At 42.4% G+C, this 26,136-nt stretch overlaps 5 protein-coding genes across 6 annotated transcripts; 1 reads left to right on the top strand and 4 right to left on the bottom strand.

Annotated features, from left to right (window-relative positions):
- Positions 1–1,928: 1,928 nt before the first annotated feature.
- Positions 1,929–4,866, top strand: LOC5515758. Its single transcript, XM_032385600.2, has 5 exons — positions 1,929–2,074; positions 2,338–2,437; positions 3,808–3,864; positions 3,953–3,991; positions 4,226–4,866. The coding sequence occupies exons 2-5, from the start codon at positions 2,380–2,382 to the stop codon at positions 4,546–4,548; spliced, it is 477 nt and encodes a 158-aa protein (XP_032241491.1). The 5' UTR covers positions 1,929–2,074; positions 2,338–2,379; the 3' UTR covers positions 4,549–4,866.
- Positions 4,867–4,930: 64 nt separating this feature from the next.
- LOC5515816 (protein MLP1 homolog) lies at positions 4,931–8,749 on the bottom strand. The gene is made up of 6 exons (XM_032385597.2): positions 8,665–8,749; positions 8,089–8,215; positions 7,987–8,016; positions 6,485–7,666; positions 6,286–6,336; positions 4,931–6,029 (listed from the first exon to the last, which is right to left on the bottom strand). The coding sequence occupies exons 2-6, from the start codon at positions 8,150–8,152 to the stop codon at positions 5,146–5,148; spliced, it is 2,211 nt and encodes a 736-aa protein (XP_032241488.2). The 5' UTR covers positions 8,153–8,215; positions 8,665–8,749; the 3' UTR covers positions 4,931–5,145.
- Positions 8,750–8,861: 112 nt separating this feature from the next.
- On the bottom strand, positions 8,862–11,659 carry LOC125559016. The gene is made up of 3 exons (XM_048720739.1): positions 11,318–11,659; positions 10,982–11,099; positions 8,862–10,722 (listed from the first exon to the last, which is right to left on the bottom strand). Exons 2-3 carry the CDS (start codon positions 11,043–11,045, stop codon positions 8,999–9,001), a joined length of 1,788 nt encoding a protein of 595 aa, XP_048576696.1. The 5' UTR covers positions 11,046–11,099; positions 11,318–11,659; the 3' UTR covers positions 8,862–8,998.
- A 125-nt stretch (positions 11,660–11,784) lies between these two features.
- Positions 11,785–21,822, bottom strand: LOC5515815. The gene is made up of 3 exons (XM_001635811.3): positions 21,666–21,822; positions 21,080–21,144; positions 11,785–20,911 (listed from the first exon to the last, which is right to left on the bottom strand). The coding sequence occupies exons 2-3, from the start codon at positions 21,129–21,131 to the stop codon at positions 12,411–12,413; spliced, it is 8,553 nt and encodes a 2,850-aa protein (XP_001635861.3). The 5' UTR covers positions 21,132–21,144; positions 21,666–21,822; the 3' UTR covers positions 11,785–12,410.
- A 1,749-nt stretch (positions 21,823–23,571) lies between these two features.
- LOC116620044 lies at positions 23,572–26,091 on the bottom strand. 2 transcript variants are annotated; one of them, XM_032385595.1, is made up of 4 exons: positions 25,747–26,091; positions 25,385–25,444; positions 24,771–25,283; positions 23,572–24,470 (listed from the first exon to the last, which is right to left on the bottom strand). In XM_032385595.1, the coding sequence occupies exons 2-4, from the start codon at positions 25,437–25,439 to the stop codon at positions 23,629–23,631; spliced, it is 1,410 nt and encodes a 469-aa protein (XP_032241486.1). In that variant the 5' UTR covers positions 25,440–25,444; positions 25,747–26,091; the 3' UTR covers positions 23,572–23,628. The 2 variants fall into 2 exon arrangements, with proteins under 2 accessions (XP_032241486.1, XP_032241485.1); XM_032385594.1 differs by having other exon boundaries at positions 23,572–25,283.
- Between the last annotated feature and the right edge of the window lie 45 nt (positions 26,092–26,136).

Below are 26,136 nucleotides of genomic sequence, written 5' to 3'. Positions count from 1 at the left end.
TGAATGAAAAGTATATGAAACAGGATGTCCAGTACTATAATACAAATGGACTATCCCCCCCTGCTTAGCTAATAGCTTATTACAAATTGCAAATTGGTTTTTGCCTACTAAGCACGAAAAATCATGTTTTTTTACATTTTCAGTTTGTGTTTACCGAGCCGTCTCTTGTTTGATGGTAGTTTTACTTTTAGAAATCCCCCAATTCCTTTCCACTCTAACGTGTTTTGTTGTGGACAAGTAAAATTCTAAAATTCAAAAAAACAGACGAGAAATAAGCCCTCAAACAGCACTCCAGCTGCGAATCGCACCCAGTCCACGCGGCCTGTACACGGTCACGCATGCTCTCTTACACCACTGAGGTTTCTTGTTGTTTTGGGCGAGGAAAAAACCTCTTGTGGGACCCAGACCTTTCTTAGCCCCCACCAGAGTAAAACCTCAATTTTTTTCCAGTTCGAATCTGGGACGGGGTAAGCCAAACCAAATCATCACATTGACAACATTGCAGCATGTTTTTCTTTTTTCAACAAACTGATTGAAAGCTTAAAAAGGCAGGGTCACTGGTGACCTTTGAGAGCGCCCGCAAAGTACGCTGGATTCTCGAGCATGGGGGGACGCGTACCTCCAGGTGACTGAATCCTCCCACACAGACCAGTAATGCCTAGACTGCCAAAATCTCAAACTAACGAACCATTTGTTCGTGATAAAAAAGGACTTAACCAAAAATTATGTGACAGGCTTCACCTAATCAACAACCCCCCCCCCCCCTCCCAGATCCAAATGATACTCTTTGGCCCTTTTGTTAGCTAATAATTATTGATATATATTTTTTTAGTTTGTAATTGCTTTATAGGAAAGCAACTCTATTTTTCCGGTCTGGATCCTATTTTGTATCATTTTACAGGAAACCAGGATTACCAGACAATATTTTGAGGTTGGAATATATTTCTTTTTTTTCAGATTTTAAGAATCTCACTTTTTTTAAACAAACCTGGTAATTCTTGATTCTATTTTTACCTTGCATAGCTGCAGTTCAAACTCACAATTTCAAAAATTAATCTTGTAATAGTCATTTGTATGGAACTGCTATTTTCATCTTTTCGTGAAAGATGGAAATCCATATAGCTTTGTCACAGGCTTGCCAACCTCTCAGTCAGTCTTTAGTCAATCTCAGCAATTAGCTCGAATATTTTCACGATTGATCACTTCCTGTAATTGTCTTATATCCTAGAATAAAGGTCACAATAAAATCTCATTGCTTCAAACGTTAGAAATACCGCTTATTCTGAATAAATACACATCACAAAGCAACAAGAGTTTATTGTGACTTTTTTTTCTAGTATATAAGACAATTATATGACAATTACAGAAGGTGATCAATCGTGAAAATATTCGAGCTAGTTACTGACATTGACTAGGGACCGACTGAGAGGTTGGTAAGCCTGTGGCTTTGTAGGGTCTTGAATTCAAGACTCTTGTGCGGGGAAAAAGAAAACTGTTACATAGTTAACACAGCTTCAACCATATGACAGTTCATTATGACATTTTTTGCAGGAGTCGATCGTACAAATATCCGCCAGGCAGCACGTTTGCGTGGTGACAACTTTCAGCAGCCAAGAGCGTAGCCAGGGTTTGCCAAGGGGTTTGGGAGTGCGCAGGCGTTTGTTGTCCCAAGAAAAATTCCAGCAAATGTGAAATTTTCGCGCGCGTTGCAAAATCGTTTGGCGGGAAATTGTAAAAACACGGAGTTTATAGCCGATTTTCAGTAAATACATACGGATTTAGATCTAACGTAGGTTAACATGCTATTTTGACGTAAAGATCGACGTAAGTTTGGGCGTATAAAGCAAGGTTTCGATGGTAATTTTACAATTCGACTCATACGGATAGCCGTATTTTGTTGCAAAATTTGTACGGTGCTAGGTGGATAGCTGTGTTTGTGTTATTGTAGCCACCAGTCTCACTCGATATTACCTGTCTCCGGCCGCAATTATGTCATCTTAGCGCTAGTCTCGCGAGAACGAAACACAAAAACCCTCAAGAAATCGGACATCTCGCCTTTCCTGAATCCCAGAAGGTAAGCGCTATATGCTGGAATGCTCCTATTGTGAGTTTAAGTAAGAGCTCGAATATGTTTAAGAATGAAATAAAAGTATCGCACGGGTCAACAAATAACAATTTTGTTCAAAGTGACAATGCCAATATGATGTAGTCTACCTTAAGGTAGAACTGTATGGAGTTTTCTTCTGTAATCGTATCTGGCTGTTCTAAATTGGTAAATTACATTACCTTTATAGTTCTAATACTTTTTAACAAGGTTTTAATGCTATTATATCCCAGGTGGCCGGATGGACCTTTTGTAGCAATGAGCGATTGAGAAGAATGAACGGTCAAACTTTGATTGTTGTGTCGTTGTTTTCATTCACCCTCTTCTTTGCAGGTAAGGTTATCATTTAATCTCTGGATTCAGTTACGAGCGACTTATTGTTTTTGTGAAAGCACACATCAATGGATGATTGCTGTACCCAGGGTCGTATGATTACTTTACATTTGTAACAAAGACATTGTTTTCTAAACAAATTGACTCTGACGTGGCTGAAGAAACAAAAAATATATATTTTTTAATAGAGTTTTATTTTATTGTTATAGAGTTATTGCCTTCATTTTTCTTTAGGGGCAGTTTAATGTTCCTTTTTTTTTCGATTGCTCTTCTGTGTTTCTATGCATGGCCGCCCATGTGTTAAAGCGTAAAGTAAAACCTGTAAAAGGTCAATCAACTCTTTTTATTAAAATGTCTCGATTTTCTGTTTAAAGTGCCTAGGCGTGGCTGTCTTAAGAAAATCCATATCGTATGTATAACTTGTTCATTCGAGATTCCCCTGAGAAGGGCTAATTTTCCTGTTATATATTAATAAGCCTGCACACGACAACGTATACGCCTATTTCACAAAAGGTTGTCAGCGCAAATGGTAAATGGTTTATGGGTACTAATTATTCCTAAAATTAAAGGTGTTAAATAAATTCCAGCAATGTCAGAGCCAAGCATTGGCAGCCTTTAATGGAAAATTGTTTTGATTTATCCACATTCTTCGAGACGCATGGTTACTTCAGCTGACAACCTTTATTGAAATTGGTGTATAACAATTTTTGTTGTGTGTATAACAACGCTGAAATGCGTTCCCGGATTGGCTGGTATTGCGAGTTATTATGATACAGAAACACGATTGACCTCGTGCCGTCCGCAAACTAACTTAAAATTGAATTGAATGCATTGTTTCGGCTCTTTATTTGGGTAGATACTTGTTCAGCCTAACAGTTCCATAGAAGATGTCCTAGTGTGTGATTAAACACAATAGTACAACTCTACGTGACTCCTTGCGTACGGTTTTGTTCATGATACAGGCCCGTACCCAGAGGGGGTCCATAACGGCCGAAGGTCCACTTTCGGTTCTCAATGGACGTTCTATTTGTAAACAAAACTACAAAGCATAATCTAGATTACTCTTGTATGTAGCCAAATCCGACAATAAACGTCTCGTGGAGATACTGCAACGCATAAAAAAAATCCCTTTTTGTTTTTTCGGGGATGGTCAGATTTTTATCAGAGAACTCATTTCATCCCTCCCCCCCCGGAAAAGTTAGGCCAACTTTTTCGGATTTCGCACCCCCACAAAAAAATCATGGGTACTGGGGCCTAAGATATGCTGTGAATTCATCTGTTGAGGGATGCACGTGATCTGAAGTGTTGAGGCCGTGACCTTGGCAATAAGAGGAAGAGTTTTTAACAATTCGATGCATGGTATTTTGCAGTTTTTGCCCACAATGTGGTGGACCAGGTGGACCAGAAGAGGAACGTCAGGGAATACAGTATGTCTATAGATGTCTTTAATTTCTTTAAAATGGAGTGGTGAATTGTCTCAAACTTGTTTTCTTAAGATGATGTATTTGTAAACAGATATGCTGAAAGAACTTCTTGGGAAGCCAAAAGGAAATCGTAAGTGATGGATTTACTCGTTTTTTTCCTATTTTCTTTTTTTTGATTCGCTTAAGATGCCTATTTTTCAGTACTGTATTCATTTCGGTTAACACATACAGTTAGGTATGTAGATGTTGTACACCTATATACCATCTACATGGCGTTCTGAATTTCGTATGAACGTTTTTCAATGCACTTATTATGTTGTTCAATTTGTTTTCTGTGGTTGAGAAGTCTCTCTATTTCCCTAAGCTGTTGCAGCAGAAGCCGTAAAAGGCATAAAAACGACGACGCGACTACATAAACTCTGCCCTGGCAAGAAACCCGTCCACAGAGTTAACCTGAGTAAGGAATGGAGCGAGGACGCCACAGCTTACGATAAGGTCATCTGCGGGCTGTACACCATGAAAGACGAGTACAAAAAACGCGAGCGTCACGTCGCGCAGATTCTCGCCGGCAAACACAAGGACAAACCTCTAGAGGAACAAAAAAAATATCTGATTGAAGCCGTTAACAAAATGGCCAAGGCGGCCGGTCCACTTCCTCGATTGATCTTCCCTCGTGAAGGCAGATAGTGCAAGTTTGTCCATCATAAGCAAGAGCTCTTATCTGAGCCTTACGCGGCCATGTCCCGAAGATCAGGTAGAATGTTTATAGTTTATTGTCTTCAAGGCTAGTGATGCTTCAGCTATTTAGTAAAAGGCCAGGGATAATGGAGCTTTTCGAGGATCAGGAGTTGGCCTTAAAGGTACACAGGATCTTTAGATACTACTACTTCCATTTTTTGCCATGTTTATAGCACTAGAAATACTAGATAGAAAGTAATTCAATGGGACTTGGGGGTGCTCTTTTCTCTTGTTATTTTGTAATAAAGCTTGGTTTATCCGTAAAAACTATTGGGTCATCGTGTAACACACATAACACTTCACCGAACCAAGCGTACGAGACGACGCTTTATTAAAACCAATGTACAACTTTATTTCAATACTCCATTCTGATAAATCTTACAAAGATGCAGGTGGTTTGCGAAAATTGCAAATTCGTCAAGTTTATCTCGCGATTATAAAAGCAATATGGAATTTGTATCCGTTAGTCCTTGTAAGCAAACGGCTTTCTATCCCCATTTTGGGTGAGCAAAGTAGATATCACATGGTAAATACGTCATGTCCCTTTCAGGTGGCATTTTTCGTGACATTTGTAGTAGTTCCGCTGTCGTGTACTTTAGCGATCTTGGTTTTCCTGTCGTACTCGGCGCCATAGCCATCATCTAGATCTTCTTCGTCATCATCTCTCTCGTGTTCGGGGGTGCGGACGCTAGGCGAAGCTGTGTCATCTTCGTAACCGTCATCATCTTCATCATCATCATCATCATCATAAAACCTCGGCGTGTAGAGTGTGCGGTATCTGGACGCTCGGTGTCTGTACCCAAGGGGAACCACGTCCCTTCCCACTGCTGGCTCGTCAATCAAAGACGGAACACCATTTGCTCCGTCGCTCCCTAGCATGGGGTCCCCACCTCCGTACCCACCCATGGAAAATGGGGACTGGTCCTCATACGGGTTCCTTCTGTAGGCATCATCTTGTCCCGGGTACTCGTCTCTGTCCAAACCAAATGATTCACTTCCTCCATACGGACCTCTCTCGTATCCTCGCATCCCGTCCATTCCATTCATACCTCCTATTCCTCTCATACCATTCATTCCTCCTATTCCATTCAGTCCTCCTCCCATGGCATTCATTCCAGCTCCCATGCCATTCATTCCTCCTCCCATTCCACCAGCCATATCATCCATACCACCTTCCATCCCGTTCATTCCGCCAGCCATTCCATTTGCTCCACCACCCATTCCGTTCATCCCTGCTATTCCATTCATTCCACCTTCCATTCCGCCAAACCCATCCATGTTCGGCATCCCTCCGCCCCTCATGCCCCGTCCGCCCATTCCCATGCCTTCCATAGCCTGTCTCTGCAGCTGCTCCTGTAGTTGGTCTTGGACAGCCTCAGCGCGCATTTCGTCAAAAGCCTTCTGGTTCGTCAAGTCTGGATTCACCATTCCTATTAATGTCAAATAGCAAAGACGGCATTTATTTAAAAAGGAACCGCTTGCATTAGACTACGTTCACAAAAAAGCTGGCTTATGCTGTCTGTCTTATTGACGATCCCGAACTTATTGACCCCAAAAGTAATAACAGAATTCCTAATTTGAGTTTAGTATTGTTTCCTTTCCTTGTCATGCACAAAATTATCCCTCTGCTTATTACCGTTTGTAATCATTATATCATTGTATGATTATCATCGCTGGAACTCTCACCTGCCATGGTGCCATCGTTTTGTCCCGGGGCCTCAGAAGCTCCATCTACACCTTATAAAGCACAGTAGGTTAGAACATTGGACTTATTATCACGAGCTTAGCTGTTCAGGAAAATGTCTATTTAACTCACGACACCCCGACTTGATAAAGACACGGAAATATTAACCCAGCCTCGCCAAACAAAACTAGAGAACCCTACCTGCCATGGGCGGGGGCAGCCTTATCATGGGTCCTGCTCCATCCATCGCCCCTCCCCCTACAGCGGGAAACTCTGGTGAGGCGTGGTCTTCCTTCTTGTCGTTAGGTACCGCTGGTGGTTCAGGTGGTCCGGTATCGTCTGCGTCATCTTCGTTTGGAAGACCCACAGGAATCAGGGAACTGCTCTTCGGGACCTTGATGTGGGGTGGCAACTTGGGGTGATCTGGACTTGCCGCAATCTCGGCGTAAGGGTCGTGCTTAGACACTACGAATGGCTTGTGTGGACTTGGCTTGGGCAAGGTGTGAGCCCCAAGTTTTGTTGTATTCTGATGTTTCAGCATCTTGTTTACCATCTTGTGTAACGCTGTTAGGTTGCCGTTGCTAAGACGTTTGGCGTCTAGAAACGCTTTCAGCTTGATATCGAATCTACTACTGTTATGCTTATCAGATTTTGCAATCTCATCTTCTGTGTTCGTATGAATCTGAATTGTTCCATTAGGATGTACTACTTTCCGCTGTTGGTTATCTGCTTTGCTGTCTTTTCTCGCCGCTTGTGATGCATTCTTTCGCTCCTCCTCTCCACTGCCCTCGTTAACAAGAAGCAGATGACCCAGCTTAGGGTTGTTATGGAGGAGCTTAGATACATCGCCTTCGTGCTCTAGGCCTTTAAGAAAGCTCGACGACACTTGATGGAGATCTGCGATCTGTTTCTCCTCTGCCACAATGTCCTGCTTCTCTTTCATGACTTCTTTATTTTCCTCGTCTTTGGCCCTTCCGCTAGCAGAGTGCCTCAGATGATGAAAAAGTTTAACTAAATTGCGATGAATACTTGACTGGAGATCTTTAATCTTCAACTTCTCATCTCCTAGACTGTCTGAAACGTCAGACTTTCTTTCGGTAGTCTTAGTGTTTTCATTATTTCTGGAACCATTTGAAGGTTCCTGTTGTGTTGCTTTGAGTAGCATATTTTCGGGAGTGTTTTCTCCCTCGTCGTCGCCGCTAGAGCTGTCCTCCTTATCCTCGCATTCTATCGCCTTGTGTTTGCTAACTCTGGATTTCTTCCCTAACAATGTTATATCGTTTATTGTGTTGGTGTGGTAGACGCCGTTCTCATCTGGATCGATTAGGTCTTGCGTCTCTACGCCTCCATCTTTGAACTCGGACGTCTCTTTTCTTATGCAGCCTAGAACATTAATAAGGTACTTGTATCATAACACTGTCCCAACCCTACCAGGGAAATGGGTAGTAAATAATCTAGCATAAAAAAATATCGAACATAAAACATTTGCGGATCCAAATTTGCTAGAATAAAATGGGTTCGTCACTGTATATGATAAGAACATTTATCCTTACATTGTTTACACTGCATTGTTCTGTTTCCGTCCGTTTTTGTTATCGGATTGGCAATTAGTATTTCAGTTACTAACTCTGTTTACAAGGCACGTCGTTGCTATCCATCCAGTACAGTTTCCATCGACCCCATAATAACAATAATTGGCTTACCTTTCTTGGACTTGATTTGTTGGGCTGTACCTGCGGGAGACATTATTTTCCTGGTCAAATCAAAGAATAAGAAAGCGCAATCTTTACATTTTATGAACTTACCTATACAAAGAAGCAAGTCTAGTACAATCAGTACCACGATAGAGTACCGTCTCCACATCGTCATCCTCCTTGGATTTCTCTCAAGAGGTCATATTTGTTTTTTGATTAAAATAGGTAGAGGGTCAGACTGCAAAGAATCATCACAGCGCCGTAAGATTGTATATTTCCTCTACATCGGGGAATAAGCTTTTTTTAGTACAACAGAAACGACGAGCAAGTAACGGGTTTGATCAGCCGTGAAGTCCTTATTCATGGTATGGGGCAAAACCAGCTGAATTTACTATTCTACCAAAACGCATGAGTAATCTTTAAGGAACCCTTACAAAGGATTTTCTTGTCTGAATGTCATTTTTATTAGGACTTTTTATTTTCACATGTGAGCTTTCATAATGTGAGCTTTTTTTTAAGGCAGATAGAATTCTACTTATATCCATATTTTCAAATCGGTCAGCCAATTAACCATTTAGAAATGTTTATGTTATCAACTTAGTGTAAATAACCTGTGCCTAGACAAATCACAGACCACCACCGCGTAAATAAAGGCTTTTATCGGTCAGATAGTTTATTCTTTCTTACCTTTTAATCTGAACGAGGAAAGAGAAAGTGCAGTCGACGAAATTTCTTCGGTGTACCCGTGAAAACTTGAAAGGTGGTGATGTAAGAATACATTAGCAACTTTGAATGTGAAGTATGTCAGGTATTACTAAGTTGGCACTCCTTTATAAGCGGAACATTGACAAGGGTTTTTTAAAGCCTCTAATCGATAGCTATTGTCGATTGCTGAGATTTTTTTATTAAAATTAATAAATAAGAAGACTACTCTTACATGATATTTTTTATGATACAAGTTAGCTTTGAGTGGAGCAAAATGTAATTAAAAGTATTCAAGTGTTTCAGTACTACCATGCTTCTAAGAAATAAAGCTAGGTAGTTTATCAATGTTTTCAGCGGTGAAACTATTCTGAACACTTTCCGGCTTTTTTATTGCTGTATTTTGTTTCTTGGCAATATGACTCCTCAAAGTAATAGTGGTGTCATCATTTTTCCCGTCATGCTCCCCGTTTCCTAGAAGTGACTTCTTCTGTGCCTCCTCGTCTTTGTCTTGGAAGTCGCCGTAATCTTCTTCTTCAGGAGTGTCATGCCCGCCTCGTATGATACCCGGTTCCTCGTTTTCATCATCGTCCTCGTCGCTTCGGAAGGATTTTCTAAGCGCGTTGTGGATAAGTGCCTCGTACATCTGATCCTGCTGTTGTGCAACTTTCTCTTCCATGTGGGCCGCCTCGTCAAACTTTTTCATACTCGGATCATTGGCATTATTCGCTTTCCCAGAAAACAGATCGTTTGCGCTTGTCAAAGTAGATAGAGGAAGAGAGGAACCCAACGATTTTGCTGATGCAGCCTCACTAGTTTTATCACCACCATCGTTGATAGTTTTACTGGCCGTTTCGTCGGCGTTCTGATTTTTTTGGCCTGGTTCCTTGACTTCCGTCTTACTCATCATTTCTTTGACCTTCTCGAAGAAGTCCTGTTCAGCTTTGTACAACTGTTCTCTCGCTTGTGCTGCCTTGACTAACTTTCTAGCCGTCTCGTACGCCTTCCTTGCTTCCGTCACTCGCTTCGGCACCTGAACAACTGGCTTCTTGTCTTTCAGCATGTTTACAAATTGTTCAAGAAAACCTCTAGGTAACTCTTTGAGCTTGCCATTTCCTAATCCTTTGATATCTTTAAAGGGATTCGCGGAAGAAGCCCCCTCGACGCTTGCCTTGGATTCGGCCCCATTTATATTCGCTGCGTTTTTTAAAGCTATTTCTTCCTCTTTCTCTCTCTGTAGCAAAAGTTTCTGGGCCTGCTGTTGTAAATTCTCGAGTTCTTGTTGTTTCTCTTTCTGATTGTCATCACTTACTTTCCCCGCGGACGAATTGCTTTGTGCTTTTAAGCGATACACTGGTGTTATTTGGTACTTTTCTCCCCCTTGGGTCGCAGCACTTTTAGTATACGAGCTAATAGGTGCCCTCAAGGACTTGTTCTCTAGATTTCCGTCGCTCTGTGTCTTGTTACCGTCTACACCAATAGTCTCTGCATTGGCCGAATTCTTTCGCTTTTCTGCCTCATCATGCAACATGTTTTCTACAAATTTCTGTAGAACATTGACAGTTTCTGGGTTTAGGTCCCCTTGATAACTTAAAGATCCTTTCCCGGTGCTTCCAGTGCTTGTCTCACTTTTCTTGTCCATTCCTGGTGTAGCATCTGTCAAAGCCTTTACGTTTATTTTCTTAGCAATGCTAACTATTTCTCTGACTTCGCCTCTTATTTCCTTATTGATTTTCCTATCAAATGTTTTGTTTGATTCTACTGCAAGAGGGGATTGTGAAAGTTTCTTTGCTGGTTTCTTGTCAGGTAGAGTTGAAGGAAATATCTTGGTTACTGTTGAGATCGTTTTTTGTTCTTTGTTTGGGCGAGTAAGTTTCTGTGCCGTTTGCGTTATTGTGTGGTTTGTATCTATGCTGTTCGTTTTGTGGTTAGTGCCTGCCTCTTTGCCATGTGTGCCTTTGCCACCTTTGTCGCCATACTCCATTTCTTTCATTGCATCTTCAAGGAAGCTTTTCTTGGTGTTAAGATGCAGTGCTTTGTGACCTACAATCAAATATAAGCACATCACTGGTAACACAACTATTGGCATAGATCACTCCTACATCCTGTTAAGACCATTGAAGTCATTTTCGTTCAAGGAAGTAGCACTTAACAACATGGTACAAAGACTTCTCCAGTACAGTACAAATTTCAAGGGTCTGTCAAGGTTTGATCTTTACACCAAAGCAAGAGAGATAACCAAGATACGGACCCACGCGATGCATTATGGTAAATTTGCACGTGCACGTTCGCAGTATCTTACCTGAAGGGTTGGCATGGCTGTAGTGCATAGCCATTAGTACTGTTATCCACACTAGAGTGATCATGGCGAACACGGTGACTGCCTCGGAGACGACGTGCGACCACTCTGTCCAGCCGACCTGAACAACATCATGACTCGGTAAAGATAACAATGATAGGCACTAATTCGTGAAAATAAAGACACAGAGGTTCTTAAATCCCGAGTAGATAATTTTTTACTCAGCACACATACTTTTAATTGGGAAGGAAAAAAAATTGTCCAGGCTAGAACAATGGTGGAAATGTCTAATGATAATTACATGACGAAAACAGGTAAATAAATATTATTTGTGATTACCAATCTTCACCGGTTACAGTCCACACAATAGCAATATCAATGTAGCCACATTTGTTCTTTCCAAGACATGATTTCTCACTTCTTCTTCCTTCAAAAAAACAAAATGGCTGTCTCCTTTGTCACGTGGTTATATAGTGAGGTAATGGTTAAGAGCAACCGTATAGCATTTCAGCAGGTAGTGAGTGAGATGTCACCTGGAAGGGTCACTACGCACCGATCGCTCCAGAGTGCCCCACAGATCAAAAATTGTTTTAGCAAATCTTTGGGAGTTGTATTTCAAAAATCCACTCCAGGGAACGGAATAATAGGCGCTTTTGTCTACAACATCCACTGATGTTGTACTTTACTGTGATATACCGTACTGTACAGCATGAAATCTAGCTAGATAAAGGCTTTTTTAAAAGCTTTTAAAAGCTTTCTTAAAAGAAGTTAAAAGTTCGTTTACATTAAAGAAAAAAATACAAATATTCATGTGTTTAATAAGTTTTTATTAATTGCTTGCATTCATGTGATCGAAAACCGATTCAAAGCTCTATAAATACCATAAAGGTAAAAGCATAATTCTAGTGCAGCTACCAAGTTCTTTCTCTTCAAGTAAACATGCCTTCACCAACAAGAACTTACAACCAAGATGGCTATAATATAGGTTCCCATACAATGCCTTGTAAGCATTTTTAAAGCGTTATAAACAAAGCTCAGACTTTCTCTCGATTCCACACTCAGAGATGATAATAAGTAACATAAAAAATACTAACGATTTTAGTGGATCTCTTGTGGATTTATGACTTTTTAATTGTGAGTTAAACATGCAAAACTGTCACTGTTCTTTCTGTAATCGAAGGGACTTGCCTCGACGGCTATCAAAGAGACTACAGTCTAACTTTGCAACGGGTCGTATTGCCACTATTTACTACCACAAACACCATAGTCTATCCATGTCAGGGTTACCATTTTTCACTGGCATCATTTTGCCAATTTATCATTGGCACGATAGTTCATGACAAAGTCACTGCCATCATCCTTCATCACGGCCATCATATTTCATCGCTAGCGTCGTGTTTTATCAAAGTGTACTGTTACAGTATCACACTCTTTACCAGTCTACGCACTCTATACAACAAGGACAGCTGCACAGCACCCGACCCAGCCATTCCCACTCCCCCATAGCGCGTTCATCGCGGCTTTTACACTTCTTGTCACTCTTATCCTTCTTGCACGCTTTTGTGTTTTGTTCTGCCAGTCGGACAGGGATTGGCGGGCTAATGATCGGTGTGCTTATAAAGGGCGGCAGCCACAGCCTGGGTCTCCACATGGTCGACCTCATCCCAAATGGCTTCCACCCACTTACTCTCCAAGGCCCCGACCTTGCGTAGGCATTTCGGAAGTTCCAAGATGGAAGGTTTATCCCGAATATCGGTACAAGAGGGTGGAATGGACGCCACGAGAGCGACCTGCTGAAGAGCCTCTTGTCTGGGGAAGACGAAGGCTTGGAGTCTTTAGAAACCGCCTTCTTGGCGCCAACAGCTGGTGGTGAACCACTGGGTTGATGTCCGACGAACATGTTATGTGGCTTCATGCGAGGATTTCCCGAGAACAAAGGAGGTCGCGCTCGCAAAACTGGGCCAAACATGGGATTTTCGCGCTCCATATTGAACATCGATTGTTCTTCCGGGCCGGGGTAGTACTGAAAGCCAAAAGGAACTATTGGATCCGAGCTTTCTCGTTCCCCTCCAAGGGTTGCCTTCGGTGTTCCTGAACCTATCAACAAGTCTTGGATCATCTTCTTCTCATCTGACATCTCTTTGTCGAGGTATTTTTTGATATCTTCGTTCATTCTGTTTACAGATACAGGATTGGTAACTGTCCCATAAGGCATGGGTGCGGTCGGTCTTCCATGCCTCGTTTGGGGTTCTTCGTTCATTGTAATGTCAGGGGCTCCCATAATTGACTGGAGCATGCTTTGGTCGCTCGCCTGGCGCTCGTCAAGAGGAGGCTGAGCAAGGTCACTTTGTGGAATGTTCAATGGGTTAGGATTATTAGCGTAACCTTTTTGACCACAGTTCAGTAAAGTCATGGCATCTCCGTTAGGGACTGTTTTGCAATCAAGCCTTTGACCTGGTCCATCTAAAACAGAGATTACGGTTGAACCGTCTATACCGCCTGGTTCGTTAGTGGAGATCTGGAGGGGTCTTGCATTTGGTCTCCTCATTCTCTCTCTAAATCCCTGCATTGGCTGATCATTTTGCACCATATCAAGAGAATGTACAGGATTAACAGACTCCGGTCTTGGTCTAGCACCCACTAAGATGCTATCGTCTAACTTAATTGGTGGTTGTCCAAAAGGCTGTTTCACGATTACTTGCGTCTGGAAAGGGATTGGCTCGCTTTTCGTGGAGTTGATAACCGGTGTCAAGGCAGTATTGGGACCTGAATCGTGCGTCTTGCTTTGCTGTACAGGGTTATCGTTATACACATTGCTAAGGGCTGGCTCCTTTACGTCTCCCTTTTCTGTCTTGTCAAGGAAAGGTCCTGAGATGGTGAATGTCACTTGTCGGTCCAGTACATTTTCGGTCTTCGGGTGGTCCGGCTGATCAGCGTGCATACTCTGGATACTGCTCTGCTGATTGCCTGAAATCAGTTTTCGCAGATCCTGGCGCGTGAGTTTTAAAACCTGATACAGCTTTATGCCACTTGTAGGTCTTGTAGAACTAAAAGCTTGTTGTGAGATTTGATTTGCACTTTCTTGAGGTGGGCTATCGTGGGGAATCTTTAATGCTTCGACTCCCTTTACTTGGTCCTCTACCTTCGTTGCTGTGTTCCCTGGCTGGACTATCTGGCCGCCGACTATGCCATTCGTCTCATTGGCCCTTGTACTAACCACGCGTATTGTTCCCATATCATTTGGCTGATCATGGAAGGACTTGTCAATCACTTCAATAGCGTTATGATGTCCCTGTTGCTCTGCATGGCCGTTTGGTACCGTTTCACTTCCGCTAAAGACACTACTCGCTCTCAAAGAGCCAAGTGCTGAATTCTTGGTATCCTCAAGAGGGCTGCTTTGAGTCTTAAGTATGCTGCTTAAGGTTGGAGTCTGGTTCATTCCACCTGCTTTTGTTGTTATCTCATTACTTTGTTTATTACTATTCGCAGATGTTGTATCCTTCATTTCATTGTTCTCATCAGATGTGGAAATGTCGAGGGAATATTCCTGGTTATCAGAACTGGATGGATTTTTTATTCGCGTGGACACGTAAAAAGTGTTGGTACCTTTATTGGTTTTAGAGATAGCGCTATCGTTAGGATCCTCGGCAGGTATAGTGATTGGTAAGTCAGCTTGTGTCTGCATGGCGTCTTTGTTGACGTTATGTTTTACTATTTTGTAGCCTTGCTTCCGAAGAAGGTATTGGCTTGTTCCTTCACGAGATGATATTGTCTTGTTCAGTGCATCAATGTTTACCGGCCCTTGATATAAAACATTTCCATTGTCATCTTCGATGATGACATTGGTTTTTTGATCACGTCCGTTGTTGTCACTAAAACCGTTATGAATTTCTTTTCTTCTTCTCTCGTCTTCTTCTTGTTCCTCTTCCTCTTTCTTCTTCTTCTTCTTTGTCTTTTTCTTTTTATCGTCCTCTTCTTTGTTTTCTTCTTTCTTTTTCTTTTCCTTCTTTTCATCTTCTTCGTTTTCTTCTTTATTATTCTTTTTATCATCCTCTTCTTCGTTTTCTTTCTTTTTCTTCTTTTTCTCTTCTTCCTCGTTTTCTTCTTTCTTTTCCTTTTTATCGTCCTCTTCTTCGTTTTCCTTCTTTTTCTTTTTATCGTCCTCTTCTTCATTTTCTCCTTTCCCTTTCTTTTTCTTCTTTTCTTCTTCTTCGTTTTCTTCTTTCTTTTTCTTTTTATCGTCCTCTTCTTCGTTTTCTTCCTTTTTCTTTTTCTTTTTTTCTTCTTTCTCATTTTCGCCTTTCTTTTTCTTTTTATTGTCTTCATCTTCCTCGTTGTCTTCCTTTTCCTTCTTTTTCTCTTTTTCTTCTTCTTCCTCATTTTCTTCAGTTTTCTTTTTCTTCTTTTTATCTCCTTCTGATTCTTTCTCCTCCGATTCCTTTTTTCCTTTTTTCGCTTTCTTCTTATCAGATTTTTTTTCGTCACCTTTTTCCTTGTCGTCCATAAATGTTCCTGAAAACGTCATCTTCTTATCATCATCATTGTGGGTAGTCGAGGCAATTTGCCTAGCTGCGGCATCATTTTGATCTGAATTCTGGTCCTTATCTGCCACCTCGACCATAAGTTTAAAAGTTCCATCTGTTTTCTTATCTGCGTTGCTGTCTGGAAGCGGGTTATCGGCGCGTGAACTGTCTTGCTGACTTTCAGGTGTTCCAGTAATCAGTTCTAAGGACCTTCGGTGCTTCTTTCCCTTGTCAAACATGATGTCATCGACTCCTGGATAAGATCCTCCCATTGCTTGAGTGATTTCAGGGGAATCAATGTTTGCGTAATTTTGAGGAAACGTTTTCTTTCTTGGTGTATTTGGAACCTCGGGGTTTATCTCAGAAGTTTGTTTTAATGCTGATATATCGATGGGGCCGTGGTAAAGAACTTCTCCTTTTGCATCTTCAATGAAAACGTTACATATTTTCCGACCTTGTTTCGTCTGTCCCTTTTTCGCGAGCTCTGAATCCTTGTTATTTGTCTTATTGTCATTTGGGACAATCTTTGCTTCTGCGTTTTTATCGTCTGACATTTCCAGCTCTAAGGTGAGGCCTTCAATTCGTTTAGCCGCCGCTGCAATTCCTTCTCGGCGAATTGCGTTTACTCTTTGAAGTGCGTCTTGCAGGACCTCCTTATCAGATGGTTCATCAGAATCCACTTTCTTGATTTTCAGCTTTTCGCTCTTACCATCACTCTCTGTTTTCTTCAGAGCATCAATATCCATCATCCCTTTGTACAAAATGTTCCCTTTTTCATCTTTTATTACTACAAAGGACTCTTTGCTTTCAGATCCCTTTTTAATATTGTCAGATTCCTCTTTTTTATCGTCTGAAAATGACCCTTTGAATTCCATCTTTTTCTTTTTATCGCTTTGTTTGGAAGTGTCATCTCGGAACTCTTCATCTGATTCCTCTTTCTTCTTCTCGTCGGACATTTTCAGTTCAATCTCAAAAGTCCCTTCAGTTCTCTTAGAAGCGTTGTTCTCTTCGGTTGTCTGATTTTTCTCTTCTATAGACCTACGAATTCTTCTTCGCTTGTTTCTATGATCAGTCAACTTGAAAAGGTTTGTCTTCTTCACCGGATGAAAGGTTTTCTGCAGGCTTTTTTCAATGACTGCCATACCAAGTGAGTCTGTGTTCTCCTCTACCTTGTATCCTGCTTTCTCTAGCTTGAAACTTGCCTTATCTCCGCCACCGTTCTTAACTACAGTTTCGTTCAGTGTTGCTACGTTAACAGGGCCCTTGAATATGGTGTTCCCTTTCTCGTCTTGTATGATAACGTTGGTCATGTTTTTTACATTACCCGTGTTATCGTTGCCAGTATTTCCGTTAACCCCTGCAGCGCTCATCTGCTGATTACTGGCAATTGTGTTACCCATGTTGCCGGCTTGCTGGATGGCATTATTATTATTATTTATTCCCTGATTTGTGTTACCCATATTTCCGTTTTCTTGAGCTGGAGTGTTATTTATTCCATGATTTGTGTTTGGAGAGTCGCCAGTATTACCAGCACCCTGACCAGCCATTTGTTGATTAGTGTTCGCATTTGCTTGGTTGTTATTATTGTTGCTGGCTCCTCCTATATTCCCATTGTCACCGTTATTTCCGGCGTTGCCCGATTGTTGTGGGACTTGGTTACCCGTATTCGCTTGTTGTTGCGGATTTACTTGGTTTCCGTTACCGTTTGCCATGTTTCCTCCTTCTTGTCCAGCTTGAGAGTTGTTATTTTCACCCTGGGACGCCCCATTACCCGTACCAGTGCTATTCCCTGCTGCACCAACCTTGCCAGACTTTCCTTTCTTCTTCCCACCCTTGGATCCCATTTCCTTCTCCTCCTCCTCCTCTTCTGACTTATCTTCTTTTGATTTTTTGTCGCTAAATTTCCCCTTAAACGTCAACTTCTTCTTTTTGCCAAAAAGCGGGTCATTCATTTCCTCTGGTGGTTCATCGACATGGAGGCCACTGTCATCATCGGATTCCCCTTTGAGTTTGAGTGTAATCTTGAATGTACCATCAGTTTTCTTCGATCCGGTGATATCCTGGCCCTTTCTATTGGCTTTTTTAGTTTTTCTTCCTATTCTAGCCTTTTTATAAAGATGTTTCAGTCCTAGAGTTCGCTTTTCGACTTCCTCTGAGTGTTTTGAATGAAGCGTAGCCTTGGTAGACTTAGATATATTTCTTTGAAACATTTTCTCTAGCGCCTCCTCACTTCGTCTTTCTAATTCCTTCATGGTGTATTTCTTGGATTTGTCCTTCTTTGGCAAATTTATTATTCTTGCACGCTTTAGAGCGCTCTTTACAATCAACAGAGGACTTTCACTCTCCGATCGGCGGCTCCCCATTGTAAAAAGTGATTTCATTGCATTGGCATACTTTCTATTCTTTTTCACTTTTTCTATAATTGCATACAACAGGTGCCTTTTGCTTGGTTGTATCCCGTCGTGACTACCAACTTCATCTTTCGTAAACGCTTCAATACTTGAATCCCTGGTCTTGATGTCCTTCACTTTGAACAGATCACTTTTGTGACTGTTGGGCAAACGGAGACTCAGTAACTGACCAGGCTTTAGTTGAGAGATATCCACCGACAAAATAGCATCCTTGATACCCCCATACGGATCAGGCGTGGGTCTTATGTCAGGTTTGGATGGAGTTACGGTAGTGACAGCCTGTCCCGCCATAGAGCGTTCTTGATACATGTCTTCGTCAAAGTGCATCGGGTTGTTAATTCTTTCACGGCTTGGTCCAAGCGGCATCTTGACAAGATTGGTGTTATCTTTATCACCAACTATCATGTTGAGTGGCAACTGTTTATTTTCCCCAAACTTCAACCGGAGGCTTGTCTCTATCTTGTAACCATCGCCAGCCAGTGTTGGCATAGTCGGTGTCGGTGCCAGTCCTGGTCCCGGGTTTGTCGGAACGACAGTCCCCATCTCGGTGGTAATGTGATCAGTAGGTGTGACGGAACCGATGATTGTTGGTTGGTTCATATCGGTTGGTCCAACAGTACCAATCTCAGTTGGTTTGCTTCCCATTACAGTAGGGACAAATGTGTGTGCAGGAGGAGGCGCGGTTGGTTGTGGAGTTGTCTTTCCTTTGTCGACCAATGGAACAAGCTGAGCTTCTTCATTCGGGTCATTCTTCACTTTCTTCGGAAGTAGCACTACTTGTCCAGGTTTGGCACCAGGAAAAGATATGTTAACTGACGTCTCAGCAACTGCCTCATCAGGTAAACTACCTGGCCGATTTTGATAAACAGCGTTAGTAAAATTTTTCGGTAGCGAGTATGTCGGAAGGGAACTTTCAGGCCCTTGAAACATGTCTTTAGTAGGTCGAGATTGAGTTTGGGTATTTATACTGGGGAGTACTTCAGGCTGACTAGCTTCATTCTGTGCCATCGGCTGGTTAGATGTTGGGGACAAACCTCCTTTATCTCCAATCCCTTGTCCACCAATTAGGAAAGTAGTATTGCTGACTATTAGAATTTTTCCACCCGGGGCATTGGAGAGCATAGGACCAACGTTTTGTGTTGAAGGGACTGTTGGCTGGTCCGTTTGTGGCGTGTTCATATTTTTAGATATTGGGTACCCACCAGATGGGGTTGTAGGTCCTATTGACATGTTCATTACTTGAGGCGGGTAATCGGTGGGTCTAAGTGCTTCAGTAGTAATAGTCGGCCACGTGTACCCTGCCGAAGGTCTAGCTGTTACACTATTATTTGATGCCGCTGATTGAGGTTGTCCATTGACGCCACCTGCTTGTGTATACCATGGAGTTGGGAGTTGCCCTGCGTTTGGCACCCCATTACCTTGCAACTGATTCACACGGCCCACCACTCCACCTGCTGGAATCGTTGGCGATGGCGAATTGCTGACACTTTGAAAACTCTGTTGCTGAGGCATACTTTGACTTGGTGAAACTGTTGACGACTGGTTTGCTGGAGTTGATGACTCGGACTGCGGATACGTCCACGGTTGCTGCGGTTGTTGCATTTGCGCTACTGTTGGGGCTGAAGATGGCTGTGGTGGTGGTGCTACTGATGGTGGAGGGGGTGGTGGGGGAACTGCTGCCTGTTGTGCTTGTCCTCCCTGTGTTTGCTGGTTCGTTGCCTGTTGCTGCTCCTGGGCCGCTTGTTGCTGCTGGCTAATTGCCTGTTGTTGCAGCTGAGTTGCCTGTTCCTGCTGCTGGTTTGCCTGCTGTTGCAGCTGAGTTGCCTGTTGCTGAACCTGGGTTGCTTGCTGTTGCAGCTGAGTTTCCTGTTCCTGCCCCTGGGTTGCCTGTTGCTTGTCCTGGGTCGCCAGTTGTTGCTGCGGAGTTGCCTGTGCTTGTTCTTGCGTTTCCTGTGGCTGTTGTGGCAATTGTGCTTGAGTTTGTTGTAGCTGTTGTGATGGCTTTTGCGTTGGTATCGTTTCTTGGGATGGTTCTTGTAGTTGTTGAGGCTGGGATGTTGGCATCGTTTGCGGCTGTTGCTGCTGAGGTGGCTTGACTTCCGACACATTATAAGCGTCTGTACCCTGCGGTGTGACAGCCGTGTCTGGGGGGTTATATAAGGGGTTTATGTACGTTCCATTAGCATCAACTGTTTGATTGTTACTGTTCACTGTTGTCATCATTACATGGGCGCCATTTTTACCCATGTTCACATCAATGGAGCTTCCAGGCGGAGGGGCGGTGATATTGTATGTGCTCACAGTAGTGTTCGTGTCTAAGATTACTCCCATGTTTGTCTCAGAAGAGGCTTTATCCGAATTCACGTTTGTGTTGGATTGGACGGAGATGGCGTTTTGTCCAGGTTGCCCTGGCTGAGTGACTGTTTGACCGGTTGCTTGTACGTTAGTCTGACTACCTGCCTGACCACCTCCCCCAACTATTGCATCAGGAATAGAAGGGTTGCCAACTGTCTCTTGTTCGGGATGCTCAACACTGGGCAGGGTACCACTAATCACTTTATTAGCGACGTTTTGGACCTTCTCCATGTCTCCACCGGGTACTGGCGCTGGCATTCCCGGTGGAGGTGGTGTGGTATTTTCCTTGATTCTCTCTTGCACTGCCTCATTGATAATCCTCGCCGCTTCCTCTTCCGTTTGCACACGAGTGACACCCATCACGTCACGATTTAATTTAGATGCTGCTGGCGCTTTGAATTTGTCGAATTGTTTTTGCAATAGTCCTTCCCCAGCTGCTATGATCTGTCGTGAAAATCCGCTTCCTTCGCCGCTTCCACTTTCGGCCGATGACACCTTAGGTCGCTTAGGCGTTGTTTTGAAGTTCCTCGCTTCTTCTTTCCCCCATTCTTCGCTGTCTTCCTTGTCTGTAGTGCCCATTATTCCGTACCCCTTATTCGTACCCGCCTCTACGGACATTGGAGACCTCGGACCAGACCCAATACCTGCAGTTGATAGGAATCGTTTAAGCAACGTACAACTTTTAAGAGCTGATGAAATTGGTCCCCTAAGCATGCTCACTGTTTGATTAAAGTTTACACTTTTGATATTAGGAAGAACGTCGGAGACTTGACGTTTAACACCTTTCATCAAACTGCATTTGTAGAGCTTACCTGCTAAAAGCAAGGCCGAGAGAAAGAGCAACAGCAAGGTCTTGTCCTTCATGTCTACTCTGGTCCTGAGGATAGGCAACAAAACACGACAACATCAATCTCACTAGTAACCTAATATTCCTGTAAATTACACTCAAGGCCAAAATGGTTTTAAGTGCAGACTTATTTTTCAAATATTTCTGCTCATGCTTTTCGACAGTTTTGATTTGCTCGAACACAGTTTGTGTGTGATATTTGTGTGTGTTGTTCATGTCACTCTCATGCTTCTCGCATTATTTTCTACTTCCGCTCTTTCCATAAGCCGGCCGACGGGAGATGAACACAAGACCATTTTAACAACCGCATTTGAGTTCCGATTTCCGTAATAACAACAACCTGTAAATTAGCGTGTGCCGTATTGTGTCTAGATTTTGGTAGTAGAACCATAACAAAAGAAAAATGTTTCTCAAAACAAATAATTTAAAATGGTAAGATATAAGCGATAATCTTAATTCTGAATATAAAAACCTGCGCTAATGTCGGGGTCTCCAGTTGCGTCCTATAGGCACAAAAAGTTCATCAAATACCACACAAATACACCACGTACCTTTGTTCCTAGTTGACTATATCAACCACAGAGTTAGACTATTTCGTACTCATGTTTAAGTTGAAATATCGTAAAGAAAAGAGAATTTTCATCTTTTTTTCATTTCCTCGCCATTTTTTCCTGATCGCGGTCTTAGTAGCCCGAAATGCATGGTGATTTCATTAGCTCACCGAGCCACATGGATATTAATCATTAATGAAGCGGGCTTTTCCTCCTACAGATCCCTTTCAAGTCATTTTATATCTCTGTCTCTTTTGATTCCGATTCAATAATCAAGGACTGTTTCCACGTGTTTTTAAAAAAAAAAACATTTTCAATTATTAGATAACTGTTGTCTACTATGGAAGAGTTGTTTCCAACGCATTGACCCAGTGAACAGGAATACATGATCGGGACACGGTCAAGCTCAGCTTGCAAAGAAAGATCAATCTGAAGTACGCGCTTCACTGAAAATCGCTTCACAACACTTCGGGTTATACAGTTAAATCTCTCATATTTGGACAGTAGTGGAAATGGAGAAAAAACAAGGCGTACATAGTGCAGGACTGGGCAAAAGCGGGAGTCTCATATTTGGTACCCATAGAGGAAACATTTTTGTTTAAGAAAGCGCACTTTGTCTCCTCAATATGAAAATAGCTGGTTAGGAGCCTGTTATTTCAGTTCAAAAGGCATCTTATGATATCTTTTTATGCAAAGTCTGTATGCTTAATGGAGGACCATTATACAGGAAAATTCGCATTATCCTAGCTCGAGTTAGTGGGGAATTCGAGTTATTCTAGTTCGAGTTAGTGAGGAATTTGAGTTATCCTAGTTCAAGAAGTGGCTAGTTCGAGTTAGTAGGAAATTCGAGTTATCCTAGTTCGAGTTAGTGGGGAATTCGAGTTAACATAGTTCCAGTTTATGGGGAATTCGAGTTACCCTAGTTCGAGTTAGTGTGGAATTCGAGTTACCCTAGTTCGAGTTAGTGTGGAATTCGAGTTATCCTAGTTCGAGTTAGTGGGGAATATAAGTTATCGTAGCTCGGGTTATTGGGAAATTCGAGTTACCCTAGTTAGAGCTATTGGGGAATTCGAGTTACCCTAGTTAGAGTTAGTGGGGAATTCGAGTTATCCTAGTTCGAGTTAGTGGGTAATTCGAGTTATCGGAGCTCAAGTTAGTGGGAAATTCGAGTTATCCTAGTTCAAGTTAGTGAGGAATTTGAGTTATCCTAGTTCGAGTAAGTGGCTAGTTAGAGTTAGTAGGAAATTCGAGTTATCCTAGTTCGAGTTAGTGGGGAATTCGAGTTAACATAGTTCCAGTTTATGGGGAATTCGAGTTACCCTAGTTCGAGTTAGTGTAGAATTCGAGTTACCCTAGTTTGAGTTAGTGGGGAATTCGATTTCTCCTAGTTCGAGTTAGTGGGGAATACGAGTTATCCTAGCTCGAGTTATTGGGAAATTCGAGTTACCCTAGTTAGAGCTAGTGGGGAATTCGATTTACCCTAGTTCGAGTTAGTGGGAAATTCGAGTTATCCTAGTTCGAGTTAGTGAGACACTCGAGTTAGTGGGTAATTCGAGTTATCCGAGCTCAAGTAAGTGGGGAATTCGAGTTATCCGGGCTCAAGTTAGTGGGGAATTCCAGTTATCCGGGCTCAAGCTATTCGAGAAATCGAGTTATCCGGTTTGAGTTAGTGGGGAATTCGAGTTCCCTAGCTCTTATTAGCTCTGCTCTACCGTAGTATACACGCTTCTTCCATCTTCTCAAGTGTGCAATTACTTTCTTGCCTTTTGTATTACTGTAGCAATATTTACTGAGGTTTGCAGGATTCTCCAGCTTACAACAGAAAGATTATTGAGAGTAAACATAAAAGTCATAACAATCGCTTTGTTCCCACATCATGGATAATTCTATTAAACAGAACATGACGTTATGATCAACATGCTTTTATTCACTATAAATACTGGTCAAATATACAGAAGTTATATCATAAGACCTGCTTCCTATGCGATTTATGCGTGTGATCCTTCTTACGTCCTAATCTAGTTTTTTCTGATATTGTAACCTTGGTTATGTGTTTCGGCAGTTCATGTCGCCTTGCAGTGTTTTGCTGAAATGTGTATTCGCCTGGAAACGACTGTGATTCTGTCAGTGGAGACGCAGTCTCAAATCTTTGCTCAGTATCAGTGACCAGTTCGTTTTGATCCATTTGATTGGCCATCTGCGCACGCTGGAATCCCGGGTTCCTGAAGGGTCCATAAGTTGGCGGTGCTCGAAAGTTTGCACCGAGTTTCATCTCTCTGGCTGCTTGGTCTTGGAGTGAGGCGAAAGGAGGAGGTTTGATTCCACGCGCAGCATTCTCGGGCTCCTCCTCCAGTACTAGCTGATTCCCTGGTTTGGAGTCCGACTGCTGCCGCATGGCAGCCGCTATCTGCTCCGGTTCAGCCTCGGGTTCGGCCTGTACGGTGGAGGCACCGATAGGAACAGCAGCAGGCTCGTCAAAAACAGGTTCCTCGGGCATCTGCTGCTGGGGCAAACGATCATCCTGTAGCATCCTCGTCGTTGGATTCGCCACTCTATTCATCATAGGCTGAATGTTATTCATAAGCCCCATGCCTGGACGACGGGCGCCTAGAGGTGCGATTTGCCCATTTGGCAATTCCTGGGCCTCTAGAACACCCGTGCCGCCAAACGGACTCGCGCCAAACCTACCGGCGGTACCTGTATTCCGTAGAATAGGCGTCGCGTCATTCTGAACATTCATGGCTCCATTTATCGCTCCATTCATGTCTCCATTCATTGCTCTTACTCCTCCTCTTCCTTCTCCTCCTGTAAAAGAATTAGTGTTATCCGTTGGACCCACGTCCACTGATGCTGTCTGTCCTTCTAACTCACTGTTCATGCGAAGCAAGTTATTGTGACCGACAAGTTCATCTAATGCTTCCCGAGCTTCGTCACCTTCTTTATCATTTCCCTTCGCCAGATAAAACTCCTGCATCATGTCCTTAAGCACGGAGCCGCGATCTGGCTTCCCTAACGCTTGGTTCATTAATGTCTTTAGTAAAAACTTATTGTTTTGGGTGGCGGGCATCCCTGTAAACCCATTAGAATCATAAGGAGACGACTCACCGAATTTGTGTCTTAGCATTTTCATAAGAGGCACGACATCCATGCCATTGAACTTAGTGCCTCGATGGTGGTGTTTTGGTCGAACGCCATCATAGTTATCTGCGTAGTCGGCTTTAGATGTCGGAGAAGCATTGTTGTCATCATTGTCTTCATCATTATTATCACTATCGTCGTCATCGTGCAATCTATGTCCATCATAATTATCCAGATACGAATTATCGCTACCATCATCACCACCGCTCATTTTCTTCATCAAAATTCGCTCTAGCCGCGGTAGCATCTTTTTAGGCCAAATCATGGCTTTCTTAGTCTCGTTTGCTTCGTGATTGAGCGTTTTATCAGGAACCTTTATTTTCGCTGTAGATCCAAGATTCTTCCCCGCCGTCGTCGAATGATCAAGTTCTACTTGACGAGAAGAAGAACGTCTTGTTGGAGTCGCTACTTGCTTGTCGTGTTTTTTATTTGGTGTTATCACTGATTTTGGCGAGTGCTTTAACTTAGAAGCAGAACTACCTAAGAAAAAAAATAGAGAAAAAAGCATGGCGGTTAATGGCAATCACTAAAACAAGATTATCGCCGCCATTTACACAGATAAGTTATGAAAGGTCTGTTACCTATGTCAACAATTAATGCCGTCAACGCCACTGTAATAAGAATTACGATCCTCATTTTGCCTGAAAGAAATCATTCATATTAGACAATAAAGAAATGATAATGCTGTATTTTGGGCTGGGTTCTTTAGCGTACAATCCGATTGTTGTAAAAATCAAAGTTTGGGTCAACAAACTCAAAAGGCGTGTCGACCTTTGCAGGGTGACCAAGGTACTTTCTTTATTAATTTTCAGAAGATAAAAAGCTGTTTTTGGCTCCTTCGCTTATATGTGACGGTTTTTAAACGTTAAGTTCACATAGCCATGACGGTGAAAAAACAAAAGCATGTCAAGGTGTACTAAAACAACATAACGATGGTGCTTACCTTATAAATTACAATTGATGTTTAAATACTCTACATGAGAACTCCATTTACTTCTCTAGCCCTTCTATTTACTTGTCTTTTTTGATTTTTTCACATTTTTCGCCTTCTCTTGAGACAGCCACAGACTGCTTCTCTTCTCCCCGAGGAAATTCGGTCATGAGAGATGATGTCATTTAAAGACAATCTCATTAGCTATGCATATTGTCGGGTCAACCGCGTTTAACGAAGGTCCATGGAGATCAACTGCATGGTCAAATAAGAGCTAACAGAATTTAGTATCTAGAAAATACAAATTTCGGTTGCACATACTTTCCATTATGCAACATTAAAAAGCTAGTGCTCAAATTACTGAACTTGAACGACGTCATTTATTTTCTTGTATTGTACTTA

Source organism: Nematostella vectensis, chromosome 2, assembly GCF_932526225.1.
Source record: "Nematostella vectensis chromosome 2, jaNemVect1.1, whole genome shotgun sequence".
NCBI classification, from domain to species: Eukaryota; Metazoa; Cnidaria; class Anthozoa; order Actiniaria; family Edwardsiidae; genus Nematostella; species Nematostella vectensis.
This window is presented reverse-complemented; position numbering and strand designations above follow the sequence as displayed.

What these genes read in the sequence shown, in the direction of transcription:
- LOC5515758 (XM_032385600.2), top strand. Translation starts at nt 2,380, where the DNA reads ATGAACGGTCAAACTTTGATTGTTGTGTCGTTGTTTTCATTCACCCTC. An exon ending in ATTCACCCTCTTCTTTGCAG is followed by an intron (nt 2,438 to 3,807) that starts GTAAGGTTATCA and finishes GGTATTTTGCAG; the next exon opens with TTTTTGCCCACAATGTGGTG. An exon ending in GAGGAACGTCAGGGAATACA is followed by an intron (nt 3,865 to 3,952) that starts GTATGTCTATAG and finishes ATTTGTAAACAG; the next exon opens with ATATGCTGAAAGAACTTCTT.
- LOC5515816 (XM_032385597.2), bottom strand. Translation starts at nt 8,152, where the DNA reads ATGACGATGTGGAGACGGTACTCTATCGTGGTACTGATTGTACTAGAC. An exon ending in ACAAATCAAGTCCAAGAAAG is followed by an intron (nt 7,667 to 7,986) that starts GTAAGCCAATTA and finishes TTAATGTTCTAG; the next exon opens with GCTGCATAAGAAAAGAGACG. An exon ending in AAACGATGGCACCATGGCAG is followed by an intron (nt 6,030 to 6,285) that starts GTGAGAGTTCCA and finishes TGACATTAATAG; the next exon opens with GAATGGTGAATCCAGACTTG.
- LOC125559016 (XM_048720739.1), bottom strand. Translation starts at nt 11,045, where the DNA reads ATGATCACTCTAGTGTGGATAACAGTACTAATGGCTATGCACTACAGC. An exon ending in CAGCCATGCCAACCCTTCAG is followed by an intron (nt 10,723 to 10,981) that starts GTAAGATACTGC and finishes ATTTGATTGTAG; the next exon opens with GTCACAAAGCACTGCATCTT.
- LOC5515815 (XM_001635811.3), bottom strand. Translation starts at nt 21,131, where the DNA reads ATGAAGGACAAGACCTTGCTGTTGCTCTTTCTCTCGGCCTTGCTTTTA. An exon ending in CTCGGCCTTGCTTTTAGCAG is followed by an intron (nt 20,912 to 21,079) that starts GTAAGCTCTACA and finishes TATCAACTGCAG; the next exon opens with GTATTGGGTCTGGTCCGAGG.
- LOC116620044 (XM_032385594.1), bottom strand. Translation starts at nt 25,439, where the DNA reads ATGAGGATCGTAATTCTTATTACAGTGGCGTTGACGGCATTAATTGTT. An exon ending in GGCATTAATTGTTGACATAG is followed by an intron (nt 25,284 to 25,384) that starts GTAACAGACCTT and finishes TTTTTTTCTTAG; the next exon opens with GTAGTTCTGCTTCTAAGTTA.